At 37.2% G+C, this 16,234-nt stretch overlaps 2 protein-coding genes across 2 annotated transcripts; both read left to right on the top strand.

The window, feature by feature from the left end:
* Positions 1-1,079: 1,079 nt before the first annotated feature.
* Positions 1,080-2,808, top strand: LOC122997232 (alpha-2A adrenergic receptor-like). Its single transcript, XM_044373265.1, has one exon. The coding sequence runs from the start codon at positions 1,603-1,605 to the stop codon at positions 2,806-2,808; it is 1,206 nt and encodes a 401-aa protein (XP_044229200.1). The 5' UTR covers positions 1,080-1,602.
* A 9,662-nt stretch (positions 2,809-12,470) lies between these two features.
* On the top strand, positions 12,471-15,866 carry bnip4 (BCL2 interacting protein 4). Its single transcript, XM_044373661.1, has 6 exons — positions 12,471-12,850; positions 13,236-13,407; positions 13,569-13,629; positions 13,789-13,895; positions 14,231-14,380; positions 15,252-15,866. Exons 1-6 carry the CDS (start codon positions 12,808-12,810, stop codon positions 15,292-15,294), a joined length of 576 nt encoding a protein of 191 aa, XP_044229596.1. The 5' UTR covers positions 12,471-12,807; the 3' UTR covers positions 15,295-15,866.
* The last annotated feature ends 368 nt before the right edge of the window (positions 15,867-16,234 follow it).

Consider the following 16,234-nt stretch of genomic DNA (forward strand, 5'->3'; position numbering starts at 1 on the left):
AATGTGTTTGTCCCACAGACTGCCAGCCGGTAGCCTCTCACTGATGTCATAACTCTTACATAACTAATGTGACCACACAAAGAAAGAATGAAAGACAGAAGTTATAAAACATGCCGGCCTCTTGTACACACTGCTAAAGGACACAACAAGAAAAATAATATATCAATTCATTATAAGGTAAGCTCTCTGTCAGATCAGTTTAGTGATGCTCTTTTATATTGAGGGAGAGGTTACTTATTAACTTCATCAATGATTTCACAATATTAAAATTATTACCAGCCAGCCTTTATCTTGACCTAGATCAGTGTTTCCCAACATCAGGGCTCAAGATGAATCTAAAGGGTTGTGACATGATTACTGGAGTAAAAAACAATCAAACAAAAATGTTGCCGCTTAAAATTGTGTCTTTTTTAGACTTTTCTCTATTTTTTTTCCTTCTTGTGAAATAATACAATATAGTTTTTAGTAGTAGACTAGTACCCTTTTCACAAACCCTTTTAATAGTGTGATGAATAAGTGTCATGAAGTCATTATAATATGTGTTCTGAGTGCTAAACAATATGACATAACAAGTGATGAATGCTGCTCGGCATGCTTGTAACTACTTTATATAAACACACTGTTAGATGGTAAAACAATAACAAATGCAATGAAAAACGCTACCTGAAGTGTTCCAGGGGGGAAAAAAAACACAAAAGGTCTCAGTGAATCATTATACTTCAGACAAACTTGTGATTTTTTTGTTCTTTAACACTGCTCTTTCTATTCCTTAGTACTCCTATTGACTGATCTTTATTGGTCCTGTTCTTCCCTGTAGATTCAGATATTATTTCAAGCTATTTCTCTTTTAGGATAGATCTCAACATTTTGTCTTTGAAATAAAACTACAAAACAATATACAGTAGAGTGTTCTCTTAATCCATTGTAATCTAATAGACTACACATATTACTTCTATAAATCAAAAATATTGTCAATGTTATAATCAGCCAGTGGTTTCAGGGTCTGTGAGCAACACCAAATTGCTTTTAAATCTCCGGCAGCAGATGAACCCCGCCCACTCCCATTCTCACTGAAGTGGAGCCAGCATCACAGATCTTTAGCGTCACATCAAGCCCATATAAAAGACGTACTCTCCACTTCACAGCCACAACAGATGAAAAGATCTGCCTGAGCCAGCACTGTTTGTAATTTCAGTCTGTTTTGTGAAATGTCTACCAAGGGGATTAACTGCAAGTTTTATTCTAAAAGGTTGGTGGATGAAGAATTATTTTTAAAGAATATATCAATTTTTTAAATGATTTGATGTGGGAAGCTGGGAATATATTTCCCTTGATTCCTTTCATTATTTTTTTTTGCCTTTTTAATGTACAGAAACATTTCTTGTAATTTTTTCCAGCTGGTGTCTATTTTTCTCACTGACAAAGAGGAAGGAAGCACAGAATTCTTCCAACAATATTTTACAGGGAACAAAATGAAAAGACTCATTCTCTGATGCTTTGTTCTTGAATGGATGCAATTAATAGACTGCTGGCAAGCACAGCGTCCAGACCAACTAACAGAGCACTGTTCAGACAATATCTTCGACACAACAGCTAATCCTGATGGGTTGTTTTAACTCCACTAGCGGAAATGAGACTTTGCCTGGCAGGCACCCTTACACTGTACAGACCTCTGTGCCTCTAACAATCCTGGTGGGTATCCTTATTCTGCTAACTGTGTTTGGCAATGTGATGGTAGTAATTGCTGTGATCACAAGCCGAGCCCTGAGAGCACCTCAGAACTTGTTTTTAGTCTCTCTGGCATGTGCAGATATCCTGGTTGCCACTTCAGTGATGCCATTCTCTTTGGCTAATGAACTGATGGGTCACTGGTACTTTGGTAAAGTGTGGTGTGAAATCCACTTGGCTTTGGATGTGCTCTTCTGCACCTCATCCATCGTTCACCTGTGTGCTATAAGCCTGGACAGATATTGGTCTGTCACTCAAGCGATTGAGTACAACATGAGAAGGACACCACGCAGGATTAAATGCACAATCTTCATAGTATGGGTTCTCGCAGCCATTATTTCATTCCCTCCTCTTATCACGATGAAAAAGGATGAGGGTAAAGAGGACAGCCCTGAATGTAAAATCAATGAGGAGAAATGGTACATCATATTCTCCAGCACTGCCTCCTTCTTTGCACCTTGTGTCATCATGATTATGGTGTATGTTAGAATCTACCAGGTTGCCAAGAAGAGGACAAGAACCCCGCTAGGCGAAAGGCAAAGAGAAAGCAGGAACACAGAAAACACAAAGTGTGGTTTGGACCCCCTGGAGAGAAAAGATGGAGAAGGGAGGAGGGTGGAAGCGGGGGAGAGTAGAGAGGTCAACGTGATAGATGTGGATGAAGAGCCCTCCTCGTCTGATGGGAATGAAATCACCCTGTGTTCCCTGAAGAAGAAGAAGGGTATGCAGCCGGTCAAAGTGACTCAGGTGAAGCCTGGAGAAACCTCTCCAAAGCCAGAGGCGCAGCCTTGTGTGAGAGGGAGCAGGTGGAAAGGAAGGCAGTACAGAGAGAGACGCTTCACATTTGTTCTGGCTGTGGTCATGGGAGTGTTTGTTCTCTGCTGGTTCCCCTTTTTCTTCACATACACGCTCACTGCTGTGTGTGACGCCTGCTGTGTCCCAGAGACATTGTTCAAAATGTTTTTCTGGTTTGGTTACTGCAATAGTTCACTAAATCCTGTTATATACACTATATTCAATAATGATTTCAGGAGGTCTTTTAAAAAGATTCTCTGTAAAAGGGACAGAAGAGGTTTATAAATAAGATTTGTACGTGCACATTTGAAAAAGCTGCAATTTTGGTCATCTACATTAAGCCTCATACCTGTGTAATTAATAAATTACATTTATTAGAAGATATTTACTGAATATTTGTGTTTTTTGTACTTCCATGTCAGTAAATGGTTGTTTTGAAATATTAAATTATGCAGACGGATCTAATGTGCAATTTGTTTTATAGCTAGTATTAAACTATAACAACCTAGGAGTTTAGACTTTGACACTGTACAATTGTGACAACATGGATGACACATTTTCAACACGTGTTTACATGTACTTGTTCGGTACTGCCGGGTATTATCTGTCATGGTTTCGATACTCAAGTCTTTTTCACACTGATATTAAGTGTAAAGCATGACAGATGCTATGATTTAAACCCAGAAAAGAGAAAGATAATTGTCACACATTACTTTTAATAGAAACTGTGACAGTGGAAATAATAATGTTGGTAATGTAAAGGCAGACTTCTAAGGCTCACATCACAGTATTTATCAGCTTTTCAAATTGACAGTCCATATGTTACAAATACTGTAAATCCACTGAAATGTCAATAGTTTGCAAGCAAACATGGCTAAAAATTTCATTTTGACTAAAAACTACTTGATGTGCTGTCTGTAATTGCCCTCAGAATGAAAGAAAATACAGATTTAGACAAGCAGCAAATTGTAATTGCTACTGTATCATAGATTTAAATAGATATTTATCTTTGTACAACAGTATAAACAAAAGCAAGAGCATATGAAAGCAAACCGCATCCAAAAATCTGTTATCCCCATACCACCCACTATCCCCTTCTCTCCTAACAAGCACAAGAACAAGACAATTTTATGAAAAGAAAATTATGCCTAGGAGGAACGGGTGGCAGAACAATATTGAATGCAGTTTATCATGAGTTATAGCCCTTCATATCAGGATATCATTAAATCTTCCCCTGGAGTCAAATAGAAATCATGCAGCAATAGAAATATGAGTGGCTGCCGCAAATTACACAGTGAGTTTAATATCCACACAAGCTTATCAATGTGTTGTGTTCCTGGATCTGTTATCACTGTTCCTTGTCTCTTCTCCTTTTTGGCATGGTTTTCACAGCACTGTAAACTCTTGTTATATATGCTTCTCTTCAACAAATAGAGATTTAGACCTATATAGATATGAGTCTGTGACCCTGAAATACAGTAAAAGCACCATAAATAATTGCTTTAACCTAGAAAACATTTCCACCAACCACTGCTCATACATACAGTAATTTACTGGGTGATTCCCATGACTTGCTCTCTGGGACTCTGGTGTTTTGAGATTCCTGTGGTACACATGTTTGGGTTCAACCGTCTCTGTGAGTCTTAAAATACATCTATTACTTACCACAGATGGTAAATCATAGACATAGTATCTTGATGATAGAGTTCCCACGAACAATCTGACACGAGAAATATTAGAAAACATTGGTATTTGAGGTTTTGTGGCGCTGAGAATTTACGCAAGATAAATCTCTTTCCGTGAGGCTGTTTAATCTTTGCAGGGCTTTGTTTGAACACTGATACTGACATATGGTGTCAATAACTGTACAGGAAAAATCTGGTATAACAGCACTTGTAAGGAATGATTGCTGTAATTTAAAAAAAAAAAAAACACACACTCAAGCAGATTATTGCAGTTGTTGGGACATTTTAACAGAAGTACAGTAGCTGTTTGTATTAATACTAAGCAATAAACACTATGTAACATTTAATACATAAGATATTTGCAAGACAATGCTTAAAATATTTCGACTTGGCCTCGATCCACGGCACATCAATGTGTCGTGAAAGATTAAAGTTCATCGATTGCAATCTGAATGCATTCTTTAATTAAAACGACAACTTTAATGGAGTCTGTAGCTATGCTTGAGCGGCAAGACGCATACATTACAATTTTAAAGCACATGCACACCGAGCGATAGAAAGATTAAATGTCAGAGTGCCTATTACATTACTTGCCCAAAGAGAATAATGAAACAGTAAAGATCAGCGGTGTTGACTGGCAGTATCTCATAATTAGTTTGTTAAATGGAAACCACAGAAACACTGGCGACATATAGAATTAATCACGTCTTACTGAATGTTTTTAAATGTGTAATGTTTCAGTGAATTTAGTCTTCAATCTTCAGTGCCTCACTCCACGTGGTTGTAAATTATGGTTGGTTGCAAAATGTTAACAGTTGGTTACTATTGCTATCCTCAGTGTGTTCGCACACACACACACACACACACACACACGCCCACTCTCGCTGTCTGCTCAGACAATGATTTATTTCCCTCTCTAAAGTCCATTTTAGAGCAACACAATTTATACCTGTGACACCACATCTTATAAAACTATAGCTTTATAAGCTGCTCCTGGCAGGAGTTCCCACAACTTTCACACAGCTCCCCAGTCAGTCTTCATTTCCTTCTAATTCTCCCGCCTACAACTCAATAAGTGCTTTTTAAAGCTGCTGGTCATGTATCTCAAAAAGGCTGGTGAACCAAAGGCAATTAAAGACCAAAGAGAGCAGACTGCATCCCAGACATACTGAGTTTGTCAAGGCAGGATTGCACAGAGTCAGACAGAGGCATGTAGACCATACTAAGTAAGTTAACTAAATAACTTAACTATTAGCTGGTGATGAACAGAGTGATTTTAATTGAATGTTGGGTCATTTATTATGGATTGAATACAATGCATCATTAACAGTGGGGTATATTATACTTCCTCTCTCTTGAATTGATAAGGATGCAAGATAATCAAATTATATTTTGAAGGATGTAAGCAGCAGGAAGATCCCGTTTCATTTGCAATCTCACTCTGTTACTCTCTCTACTCCTTCTGCTTGCTGTTGCATCAGAAATGGAAATGTTACTCAATGAAAAATCCTATTTGAATCTCTCGTTTTTTAAACTGTTATGTATTGAACTAGCTGTCTAAGTATGCGGAGGGTGTCTGCATTATTGCAAGACGTGAGAATCTTGAAATGACCAATCAGGGCCTCATTTCCCAAAAGCATCTTAAGACTAAGATAATTGTAAAAAAAAACATTTTATGAACCTTCTTTCCCAAAAGAAATGACTGACTTCCTCCTGCTCATAGGAGGCTAATAGCATCTTAAGTAGCTCCACAACTAGCACGAGGAACCAAAAAACTACATGTTTAATTTAAGTTTTCATTGTTTTTGTATATTTTTAAGTCAATAGTTTTTTCATGAACACTGATGTTCTTTGTTAAGTGACGTTTGATGTAAAATGAACAATGTTGATATTTAAATTAGGAAGTAAAACTAAACCAACACACATAAAAAATTAATTAATTAAACAATTGATCTGCCAGTTTGTACCGTCATCCTCCTCCTCCTGGAAACAAGGCCATGTCAGACTTATTATTACTGATTTATTAGAAGATATTTTGATTTCCATTCCTTGAGAGAGGGATTGTTGTGATTTGCGCTTTTGTTAGTATGTTCACTGTTTTAGCTCATCACAAAAACAGAACATGCTCTTCTGAAAAGGGCTGAAGAACCCAGGGGAACGAGGACCCCACTGGGAGTTAAGAAAGCCAGAGCACATGGATGATGTGGAAATTACCAAAGACAACAAATGTATCAACAAATGGAATTTCATTCTCTGGGGATAGTAAGTACAGTCTCCACTCATTTATGCTTTTGTTTATAATTTCACTCTGTTTCTATACACCACAGAAAAAGATTGTTAAATTATTCATGACAGATTCCTTTTCCTCAAGCTAATTAATTGTGTTAAGAGAAAGCTTATTAAAAAAACAATCATCAGATTAAGCTAACATGAGTGTATTTCACTATGGCTGCTGAATTTACCTAATTTATTACGAATTTAGCTCAGGCCCTGCTGTTTTATTGCAGATTGCAAAATATAAACCTGGTCCCTCTCCCTGTATGAAGTGATTCCTGCATCCATAAATAAATGCCAAAAAATACAGTATATGCATGGGTAACTTATTGGCTTAAAAGAATGAGATTTAAGGTTTAAAATAGTCCATATTTAAACTTATGTTCTGTGGTATTTTTAGTCAGTGGGTGTAATGAAGTTATTCCACAACAAATAAGGTGTAAAGGCTTTTTTTGCCTGGACTCCCTGTGTCTATTTTTGTTGAATCATTTTGGGCATGTTAACCTCTTACCAGGCACCCAGTTTTTGCACATGAACCCAAAAATAATGTACCCAAAATACAATATAATACAGCCATAACCCTGGTCTCAGTTAAAAGGTAGGTCTTTAAATTCTACAACCCAAAAGTCAGAATGAGTTTGAATAAGTGATCTTGAAAATAATGCCACCAAAGTGTCCAACGGGTGAGACAGTGTCGCTTAACAGGTTAAATGAATCTGTGACAACATATTTTCTAAATAACAGAATCTGCTTTATGAGGTATTCAGAAGTCCTCTAACCTTCTTGTAGCAACAGGACTGCCTTGCGGGAGAGTGTGTGAGGGAGACAAATGAAAAGAGAGATGGTAATGGGTTGAAAAGAATAGAGGCTGAGCCGTTATAAATAGTCTCAAAATATGGGTCTTAATCATTTCTTTTTAGAAATCAGTCACAATAAGTTAACATTTAATAAAAAAAATGGGTGCTAGTATACACAATAGCGGTAATGAGTTTAAAGACACTGATTCTCCTTATCAAAAGTACAGATGGTCTCCCCTCTCCATGCACCATCTGTAGCAATGCTTTCTATGCTCTGCAGCGAATCCTCATTGATACCAAATTAAGCTCTGGTAAATCTCCTGCTCCGGACAGCATAATTCTTTCTTAACCATCTTGTCCTGTCTGTGCTATCGACCGTTTACAACTGCTGTCTGGCCTTTTCTCCTCCTCAATCTCAAGCTCCTCCACAGCCCCCCCATCACACCTCACACCCACAAGCTCCTAGATGTCATCAGCTACGCAACATATACCCATACAAAGTAAACACAACTCTCGATCAAGCTAACCATCATTGTAGTTTATCTTTCCTCACCAGCCAGCTGTTGTGGACAACAGTTCATCCCTCAATATGCTGTCAGTTAACACACACAGAGAAAGCTGTGAGACAATATCTCTATTGGCTCTCCACTTCTCCTTTTCATCATTGATATCTACTTTAGAGTGTCAACATTGTCTCTTTTACCTCATTTTGACAGGGTCTCAGGCAACAAGGGAAATGTTCCGACTACTCTAATCAGACACAATATCTGATTATTTGTGAAAACAGGACCTTTTTCTGCACAGTTACTGGACATAGACCAGACAGGCACCATAGTTTAGGCCAATCAGCATGTTTTTCTTCATTTCTAAATAGTTCCTAATTTGCATGAATTTGTTGTAAAGAGAATGTTATTTCTAATGTACTTTTATGTTTGTATTTTCTGTTTAACATTTCTTCCAGAGATGTGAACAACATATGAACAGACTGTAACTGGTATTTGTATGATGTGAGTTTATTCAGTTTGCCTTAAAGGATAATTGTCCTACATAATTGGATTACTGTGTGTAATGAGAAATTACATAAAGAAACATTTTCCTTTGACATTTGTCTGTTTTGACTTAAACAATCATAACAGAACATGTTATTTTAGTGGCAATGATGAACTTGATGAAATTATTTACTTTTGACAAAGGACTTCAATGTTTTGAGTAAGTGGCTGCCCCTGAGCAGGACAAATGTGTTGTGCTGCTCAGTATAAAATGGTGTGGTGATTGCGCTAAATGTTTTTTCCAGGTGATTTATTGTGACAGATGGCCTTTTTTCAAACATTAGAAATATAGAAGGTAGACTGAAGATTTTCTCAGGACTTCGACTCCTGAGAAGGTAAATCATAAATTTATGAACATATGTCCTGCATTTTGTTTTTGATATTTTAAGTAGTCTTTGTTATGGGTGTTGCTAGCAACAATTACCCTTAATACTCTAGCTAAATAATTAGCAGAGTATTGGTTTGTTGATAACCTCATTTTAAATATGGAAAAACTGTTTTGCTGATGACAATATTATTGTTCAGCAAAAATATATAACACAATATATAACATTACTGTAATGTGAATGACAATATTAATGTTCCTCCCTGTAACTAGCTGCTATGTGCCTCTCATGTAACTGCTAACGTAAAGTGCTAGCAAATGTTTAAGCAAATGTTTAAGCAAGTTGGTGGCTTGACAACACTCACTGGTGTTTTCAACACATTAAGAAAAGACATTCATTCAATTGGAACAAAAATAAATTTGGTGTGTGCAGCAAGCCATGAAGTTATTTAGGTTAGCTAGGTAACCGTTATCTTGTTTCCCATGTTGCCATACAACAGTAGCCGGAAGTGACACTTCTTCCTACATGATTTGAATGACTGTGGCACGACGCAAGTGAAATGGTGGAGTGGCTTTTAGGGATTGAAAATTTACATTTTTAAATTTATTTTAAATTACAATATCAATATGGCTAAATAAACATAATTATAAAATGTTCAGCTTTGATGGTGCGTTGTACAAGAGCGAACAAGGAGATATACTTCTGGCAAACAAGTTACCATCTTTTGCTTGATCCATTTGATTGAGTCACATCTAAGAAAATGGGTGAAAAAGCGTCTTTATCGTGTGTCCCATGTCAATTATTCCTGATATATTTTACCAGGTGAAGGTGGAATCATGACAGAGTTGAGTGACATTTTGGGAAGGCATAGATCAGGCACCGAGTAAACAGCGTTGGAGTGTTTTACTTTACTCTTGTGAAGCATCTCCTGCTGAGGGCATCCTTTCATCCACTGGTTGTTCCATCATGTGGCTGATTACAGCTGTGTAGAGATGAGTTTACAGCTTGAAACCTGAGTGGAAGTCAGAGTTCCTTGTTTTTGTGCCAACATTGCTTAATAGTAGGTTTTCTGATACCATTTTACTTTTTACTTTATTAGTTATTTCTCTTGTTAATGCAAAACAGGATATAGCTTTTTTTTTTTGCCTGGAAGATGATACTTCTGATGATGGTAGATTAAATGTGATAATCAGAGATAGACTTCCAGATGTTAATTACTGGTCTAATTTAATGGGAGTGACTTCCTTCCGTTGGGCTTTGGTCCATTATATATTTTAAAAATGTAAATGTTATCTGTCACCATCCTACCAGTTCCTCGAAATCCCATTTAACGTTAACTATTATAACTACTAGTATTGTATTGTATTGTATTTATTTATTGGGACAGTGTGCAGTTTTTAACATAAATGATGCACTGCACCAGATTTAGCTTCAAGTTAATTTTCACCTGTAGTCCCTTACAATTAAAACATATAACAGCACAATAACAAACAGTACAAAGCAAAAAAACACACAGGACACATTATACAAAATACAAAGCTACACACAACAGCACATCACATACACCCACAATGTCAACCAGAAATCAACAATGCAAACATGCCAAACCAAAAGCAAGATTATTTGAGAAGATCATGAGATCAAATCCAGACTCAGTGGCCACAGAGCTGAGCAGCCTTCAGAAGATTCCTCAGCCGGCTCTGAATGCACTGATTGAACTGCAGCTCTTCATATCATCAGGTAGGACGTTGCACTGAGTTGTAGCTTTCACAGAGAAAGCTGACTGTCTTTTTGATTTTGACAGATACAGTTTCCCTTTATGTTTGAGCTGCTCTGAGTTTTTCTTGACAAACTACTGCTCCTCCTGATTTTACATCTTTATAATATCACAAGCTATGCCAGTCCTTTGTTTCTAGTTTATGGGGCATACAGTTTCTGCATCATGGATACAAACTTAAGTGTGCATTCTGTGGTAGTCACTAACCCTGTTGCTCATTTTACTTGTGAGGTACATATCATACATGGGGCAAATTTCTTTCCCGTTCTGGTCTCTTATTTGATAACAGATTCTGTGTTAAGCTCTAAATAAAGCTTTTGGTTAAAGCTAGGTGGCACACATGAAATGGCAAATAGTTCAATGCAGCAATGGAGGGGTATTATAACACTGTACAATGCATTCATTGTGGCACATTTGCCATCTGGTAAGAGCATTTGTAATGAGAGCTGGGATGCGGAACAGAGCAAAACATTCATAACACTTAACAAAATTACTGGCAGTATTGCCTCCATCATAAATTCTGACAGCACGATGTGGAAATCTAAACAACCTAGGCAACATCAACAGAATATGTTATTATTTGAGATATTATCTGTGATAAATTATTTATCAATTGTGGTTTCATAAATGTACTTTTAGCTATTATTGTGCAACATAGATGTATGCATTGTTGATTTAATCAACATCATATTTTATCATACTGTATGTTGTACTGTATTGAACAGTGCTTAACATAATACCCCCAAGAGGCTCGATGATTAGCATATTTAGGCTTTGCTTGTAGAATACATAAAAACATTTGATATCTAGCATAACACATTCATGTTTTTTTATGTTTAATAGTTCCACTTCCATTCACAATGGTATGACACTGATTCAAATATTAGGAAATTTGCCCTCACAATGTCATTATCTGGTAATATGTCTGCTCTGAATGATCTATCTGTCTGGCTAACTAGTGTGATCCCAGGTGTAGCAGATGATATATTTTTTCCATTGCTAGAATGAACTCCTTTTCTTTTCAAATTAATTATATCTCCTTCAGACTAAGTGCGATTCTTAATTTGACTGTTCTCTCAATCAACTTTGAGACCAAATAGAGACATTGTACTCACTGTTTACAGTTCATACACTGTGAACAATCACCAACCATTGAAAACAGAGACAGAGAGAGAGAAAAAAGATTAACTGCAAAACAAGACCCTGATGCAGCACTGATGGGAATTTTGTTTGTATTGCTTGTTTGTACCAGCAATATGAATATGAAATTGCAGGATAACTGCAATAAGAACTTTTTATGTCTTTCTTTTTCATTGTTTACCCAAGTCATTTATTTCAGCTTTTGAAATAATCTTGTAAGCTCCATGTAAACCATGGTCTGCCAGGAAGGAGAGCACATCCCAGAATAATAAGCCCCCTCAATTGTCGAAATAATTTAATTTTACAAGAATAATCAGTCATACTAATCTCCATGGTTGTAAACATAATTACATTTATCAGCCTCAAATTTGGAGTCACCTCTTCAAGAAAGCATGAACCATAAATACATGTTTTACCTTGTCAAAAGAGGGGACATTGTTGGTCATTTGTGTAATAGGTATACCACATTAAAAGAAGTCAGTAGAAACAAGGTTTTGCTTGGTTAATATCTGACTGTGCTCCTCGGGTCAGAATGCAAACAAACTCTAAAATAAGTAAATAAATTAAGCATTAATTTATTTGTAGATAGCATGAGACTGTTAGACACTGATCAATATAGGACAATAAAGAAATTGCGAGAAAGTGCACTGAGAAAGTACACTATAGGATATATACCATATTTAACCACAACACATTTAATAATGAATTATATTTATTTAATTTTAAGGCAAAAATAATTCATTAATGTGCTTAATGGCTGAGATGAGTGGCCTTTATGACATATCATGTTGTATGTATATACTGTATATTTATATGTTCTCTGATCAGTAGCAACTGAGAGAGGAGGGAGTTATGTGCTATGACTGCCATCTGCAGACAGGTGTATAAAACTGCTGAACAATAAACTGTTGTCTTAACGTAACCGTTTCTCTTAACTTATCCATGAGTTAGACCAATAAATGAAATGACATGACATACTCTAAAGGTGCCTCTCGCTTGATAATTAGAATGTTTTAACAAAGCTAGACTTGGCAATCACCTTTATTGATATTGCTCAAGAGGCGTGATGCGCGTCCCCTCAGAGCCAATCACCTTCGAGATAAACAGAATGTTGCGTCATTGTTATTGTGGTATTTGGAGCGCCAGCTGCTTACACAGATTTCGACACCATTTCGTTCACATTTAAGGCCTCTAAAACGACACAAACGAGTGGAGGAGCAACATCATACCAGCGAAATGTCGCATCAAAAGGACTTTTCATCTGACGAGAGTTTGCAAGGTAAAGTATAAACGACACAAGAGCTTGTAGCAGCTCACCATTGTTGATGCTAGGAACTAGTCGATAGTCAATTGGAACACGTTGTACAATGACTAGCGGTAAATCACCTAAGCTAACCCTGTAGGAATCTTGAGCTTGTGAGTCGAGGTATTTATATAACTAGCTACATTAAAGCTTAACGCTACTACATTAGTTTATCGATATACGAGACGTGGAGAGAACAAGAGGACAGCCCATTGTCCTAGTTAGTTAACGAAGCTGAAGCAACGTTACAAAATCAAAATGCCTTCAGGTCAGCCTGTATCTGTTTGGCCTATTTAGGCCAGTGATGTCGTAATGCATGCCCGTCAAGTTTCCTGTGTAAAGACTGTGTATTTGGTTTTAGGCTCCTGGGTTGAGCTGCACTTCAGTAACATTGGCTCGCAAAATACTAGTCATCACGGAAGCCAGGAGCAAATCCCCACATCCATCCAGGAGGGAGACCTGGAGAAAATGCTACTGGATGCACAGCACGAGTCAGGCAGATCCAGCTCCAGAGGAAGCTCTCAGTGCAACAGGTTTGTGGGGAGAAAAAAAGGGGAGGAAGGAAGCACAGATTGTGTTTTTCTTAAGCGTTGTGTAATAGAAGCTGTCAAGAAGTTGTCTTCTCACATAATTCAGATATGTCTTAAGTGGTCAATGTTTACCTCATGTTGTGTTGCCTTGTTCTTCACAACAGCCCACTCAGAGCACAGACCCCTCTTCTTCTGTGGAGAGGCTCAGAGGGAAACAGCTCACAGGTACATTTTCTGGTGCCACAAACTTTTATCAAACTCTATTTACATAAGCCTTATTAATTAAAAGTGTAACTGTTGTATAGTTTAAGGTTGTTGTTTTTTTCTTAGTGACACTGGATGTGTTCTGACAGCAACTGATTATCTACAATTGGTGTTTTTTAGTCAGATGAAGACTTTCAAGAAAGAAGACGGGAAGTGGAGATGCTGATGAAGAAAAATGCTGACTGGATCTGGGACTGGTCTAGCCGACCTGAGAACAATCCACCAAAGTATGTAGCAACCAATAATTTGGTAATTCTTAGTATTTGGCAGTATTTGTTTTTGTAATTTCAGTGGAATTATCATAATCAACATCAGTGGTGTAATATCTAAGACAAAATTGTGTTGTAAATCTTAATCCTGTTGTGCAAATCTCTTTCACATATTAGCCTTAATATATTTATTTTATGCTGTGATCATAATTAAAGATATAATTCATAGAAATGAGAGTATGAAGTCTGTGTAGGGAGTATGTGTGAGCAGAGGTGTCAGTATGACATTAAAACAGGCACTCATTGATTTTAATGTATTCAGAACAATGAAAAATGAATGTGTTCCTCTGTAGGGAGTTCCTGCTGAAGTACCCTAAGCGCTCGACCTCCCTCAGCATCAGGAACACCAGCGTCATGAAGAAAGGAGGAGTTCTCTCTGCTGACTTTCTAAAGCTTTTCCTTCCCTCATTAATCATTTCTCACATACTTGCTGTTGGCCTTGGGTAAGCAACATGATTTAATCTCTAACTTTGGCAGTACTACAATATATCAAAACACTTACAGGAACCTCTTGAGGCAGCTGCAGAAACCCTATGTACATATATATAAATGTATGTATATTCACATTCATAATCATAGTAATCTGACTTACAAATACAAGTATTTTTTTACTTCTCAAAAAATCATGCTTGAAAATATAGACTTGTTTAGACACATCACTGATGTAAACAGACCTTTAATTGCACCAACACAACATGAATAATTTAGTGGTAGTCTAGTGTTAGTCCCTGTATTAAAAGACCTGTCAATCAATTTGAGAGCGATGCAAATTCCAGTTGGATTTGTGGTGGTGGGGTGAAATTTTCATTTTTATTAAGATCATGTATTGTGCCATTAGTAATCCTTGATGGTACATTTATCAAGCAGAATAGTTCATGAAGTTCATAAAAAACTAAACAAACCACAAAAATGCTGATTGCTGAATGGATTGACTGGATGAAGGATTGGATAGGAAGCCAGAAGGAACATATAAAAGTTGACTATTAGTATGCTCAGGGATTTGTTATAGTATACAGGTTGCTCAGATGGGTCTGGTTTGTCCCAACTAATTTGTAGCCAAACCAAGAGCTCTGGCAAGTGGGTCTCTCCTTGGTTGACGTGGCCAAATCATGTAATTATGACTGGCTGACTCACAACTTTGTTTGGTACCAGTAATAATTTGTCTCTAGAGCACTCCAAGGTGCTCCAACATGTAAGGGCCCAGTTCACATTTAATTTTTGTAATTGGATCATTTTCAAATTTACAGATTTTTTTTTGTTTGTTTATCTTGCTACCAGCACCATTTTACAGTACACGTTTGTTGCTCCTTTTAGGATATACATCGGGAAGCGCCTCACCTCCCACAACACCTACTAAGTAGGACGGTGGTGTATTGCGAGACCATGTTACCTTCACCATCTCGGCATGCCTTAAACTGTGACTTTCTGAAGATCGGGGGAAGATGTGGCCATGTCAAATTGTCCATGTCCAATTTGATTGAGTGCCCTACGTCACCCACACCAGCATGGAGCATTATCAGTCATTGTTGTTTCATAGCATCTTCTCTTGAACACAACATTGACCTGTCCTCTGCTCCGTGCTGTCGTCCCCACCCTGGATTGGAGATGACTGTTTTGCTGCTTCCTGCTCCTTAAATCTGCACGTTTGGGATCTGATATTTTGTCATTGCCTTGTTTCTTTTTGCAAATGATATACTGTCAGTTGATTTTTTTTTTCTCTCTTTTTAGATCAGCTGTTGGTAAAGGAAATTGTTTTGACTTGTATTTTTAAGGGATCATTATCTGAGTGTGGAAGTAATTACTGACTGCTCCATTACTGATTGCTCAGTTTGTGCAATTTTAAATCGTGATTATGTGAAAATCAAACGTTAGCTTGCACAGATACGGTCCATTTCATTCATTCTGAGCAAAATAAAAGTTTGAAACACGTGTGGCCTTGATGGATTTACAAACCAGCAAAAACAGACTATTAAAGGAAGGGACGACATGCAGATGAACACAATTCAAATTTTATTGAACTTTGGTCAAAATAATAAACAAGTGAATACATTGCCACCATGTTAGGAATCAATGGACAAAGACAATGCATTATTATGTGTTTTAATGTCATCAGTATATGTTTTGTGTAGTCAACCTTCATTTCTGCATTCACAACTACGGAGATAAGGTCCACATTTGCAATACGCGGTTCAAATTTGGGTGACATCCCTAATAAATGAATAAGGGCACATGTATGAGGCCTGTCTGAATTTCCTACTTATTACATGATTCGGAGGCACTCTATCACATAAACTGTA

Source organism: Thunnus albacares, chromosome 14 (assembly GCF_914725855.1).
Source record: "Thunnus albacares chromosome 14, fThuAlb1.1, whole genome shotgun sequence".
Lineage (NCBI taxonomy): Eukaryota > Metazoa > Chordata > Actinopteri > Scombriformes > Scombridae > Thunnus > Thunnus albacares.